The sequence below is a fragment of the Silurus meridionalis genome, chromosome 18, assembly GCF_014805685.1.
Source record: "Silurus meridionalis isolate SWU-2019-XX chromosome 18, ASM1480568v1, whole genome shotgun sequence".
Classification (NCBI taxonomy): Eukaryota; Metazoa; Chordata; class Actinopteri; order Siluriformes; family Siluridae; genus Silurus; species Silurus meridionalis.
The window spans coordinates 102482-104653 of NC_060901.1; the positions used below are offsets into that span (position 1 = coordinate 102482).

The 2172-nt window shown below is 41.3% G+C and overlaps 1 protein-coding gene across 1 annotated transcript in view; it reads right to left on the reverse strand.

Annotated features, from left to right (window-relative positions):
* Positions 1-92, reverse strand: part of LOC124401076 (antigen WC1.1-like) — an 88377-nt gene extending 88285 nt beyond the window's left edge. The window contains exon 1 of the mRNA XM_046873053.1: positions 49-92. Coding sequence (XP_046729009.1) covers positions 49-92 — 44 coding nt within the window. The remainder of the gene's footprint in view (positions 1-48) is intronic.
* Between the last annotated feature and the right edge of the window lie 2080 nt (positions 93-2172).

Below are 2172 nucleotides of genomic sequence, written 5' to 3' on the forward strand. Positions count from 1 at the left end.
GCCATATGGACCCAGTTCCAGGACCAAACCAGGCTGGTGTGTGGGTACTGAGGGCCGTCCACACTGCAGCTGTCTGCACACCACATCTGCATCCTCAATACCCCAAGAGTCATCACACACTGTTCCCCATGAACCACTGTGGAAAACCTCCAGCCTTCCTGCACAGTCTCCTCCAGAACCTACCAGCCTGATGGACCCTGTTTACACACACACACACACACACACACACACACACACACACACACACACACACACACACACACATAAACAGAGACAAAGTATGAAACAATAAATATTTTATCATAAGTAAAACTGAGTGTAAACATCAAGAAATGAAACATATTAAATTTCTGTCAGGATCTTCACTGAATTTACACAACACAAAGACAGTAACATGAATGACTCACCAGTCAGATTAGTGTGCTCTGGTTCCTGGTGCTGATAACACTAGTGTTCCTGCATTATGCCTGTTGCTCAGACACACATTCTCATTAAAAACAATACACATTCATGCATCCTGCATTTGGGTTCTTCCAGTCACATTCCTGAACATTTAACAGTAGCATTGAGGATGATTTAATGTCCTGTAGCCTATGACCAAGTCACCATTCAGATCCTTCTGACTTCATCCTCAAACCATCTAATTTACTCCAGAGTTACACAGACAAACCATGATGTGTGTGTGTGTGTGTGTGTGTGTGTGTGTGTGTGTGTGTGTGTGTGTGTGTGTGAAATCACACTTGACTGGATCAATACATTTACCAGCACTAAACAATTTATATTAAAGTTAATTGAACTCATGATTTTATATCATTACATAAAGATCACTGAACTTCACACCAGATTTTCTGCCAGATCTCAGGATATCTCAATCTCATACAAGTCAATCACCAGGTGAAACTTAATTAAATGACTGATAAGATGATTAATTTTCGAGTTCTTGTGTTTCATAAATTATCTCTGATTAAAAATGAACACAACTTCATTTTTACTTCTGAACATTTGTAAATCATCCAGAACAGTATAACTGAGTAAGAATGTTCCTCTACTGGTATCCTGCAGGTGATATCCACCTCATCACGATTATAACATCTGCTGAAGATGGACATTTCAACAGATTAGAGTCGGTTTCATTTTCATGGTCCAGCCAGTTCAGATTCTACTCTACCTGGATGAGTCCAAAATGATTCTGTTCAGCTCCCACACCAATGTTTCATCATCTGATTGTAACACACATTACCCCAGGTTCCATTGAACACTTTGATTCAACTCATCCAGAATGCAGCTGCATGATTTGATTTTAACCTCCTGAGGTTCTCCCACCCCACTGCTATGTTCCTCTACTGGTATCCTGCAGCTCCTGCATTACACTGATGTTTGCCTACAAAGAGAAACCACAGCAGCACTGCTCTACCTCACAGCTCTTATCTCAACCTGCACTGCACCATGATCATGCAATCAGTTGGGAAGTGAGATCAGTCACAAGATGCTGGTTTCTGATCAGAAGGTCATGTTCAAATCCCAGCACCACCAACTGCCAGGGCCCTTTAGCAAGGCCCTTAACCTCAAGTGCTCAGCTGTATAAGTGAGATGACTGTAAGTCACTCTGGATGAGGGCAGTAATGTAAATGCAGTAAATGTAAATCCTCTGATCCTGAAAGTCAGATAAATGATGGTGGAATATGGAGGTCTGTGCTTGAACAAGGCTGTTTAACTACTACAGATTCACATGTCTGCAGGAACAGACTCAGGAACATAGAGGTCCATTCTGTCAAACCTCCACCTTCCACAACACCCAGAATAGAAAACACCAACCGTGGCTGCTATGAACTTCTCCTCCACAGACACTGGAGCCAGAAACAGATACTAGAGCAGAAGCACTGCATCTCCTCACCCAATCAACTTCTAATCATCTAACTTTATTTTTCTTTTCACAGGGGTCACTGAAGGGAAAAGGAATATACAGTTTGTATCATCAGTGTAAAACACACTTTCAGGATGGAATGACTGTATTTTACACAGTAATTACAGACAATCTGTTCTAAGGTCATGTGTAGAACTTCATCATGTAGAAGAACACCACAGATCATGTGTTTCTACTCAGTGTTACATCATGCCATCAGTTCACCACAAAGTTCATTCTTTTTAAAAGAAGGGTCTTGAATCTTGTTT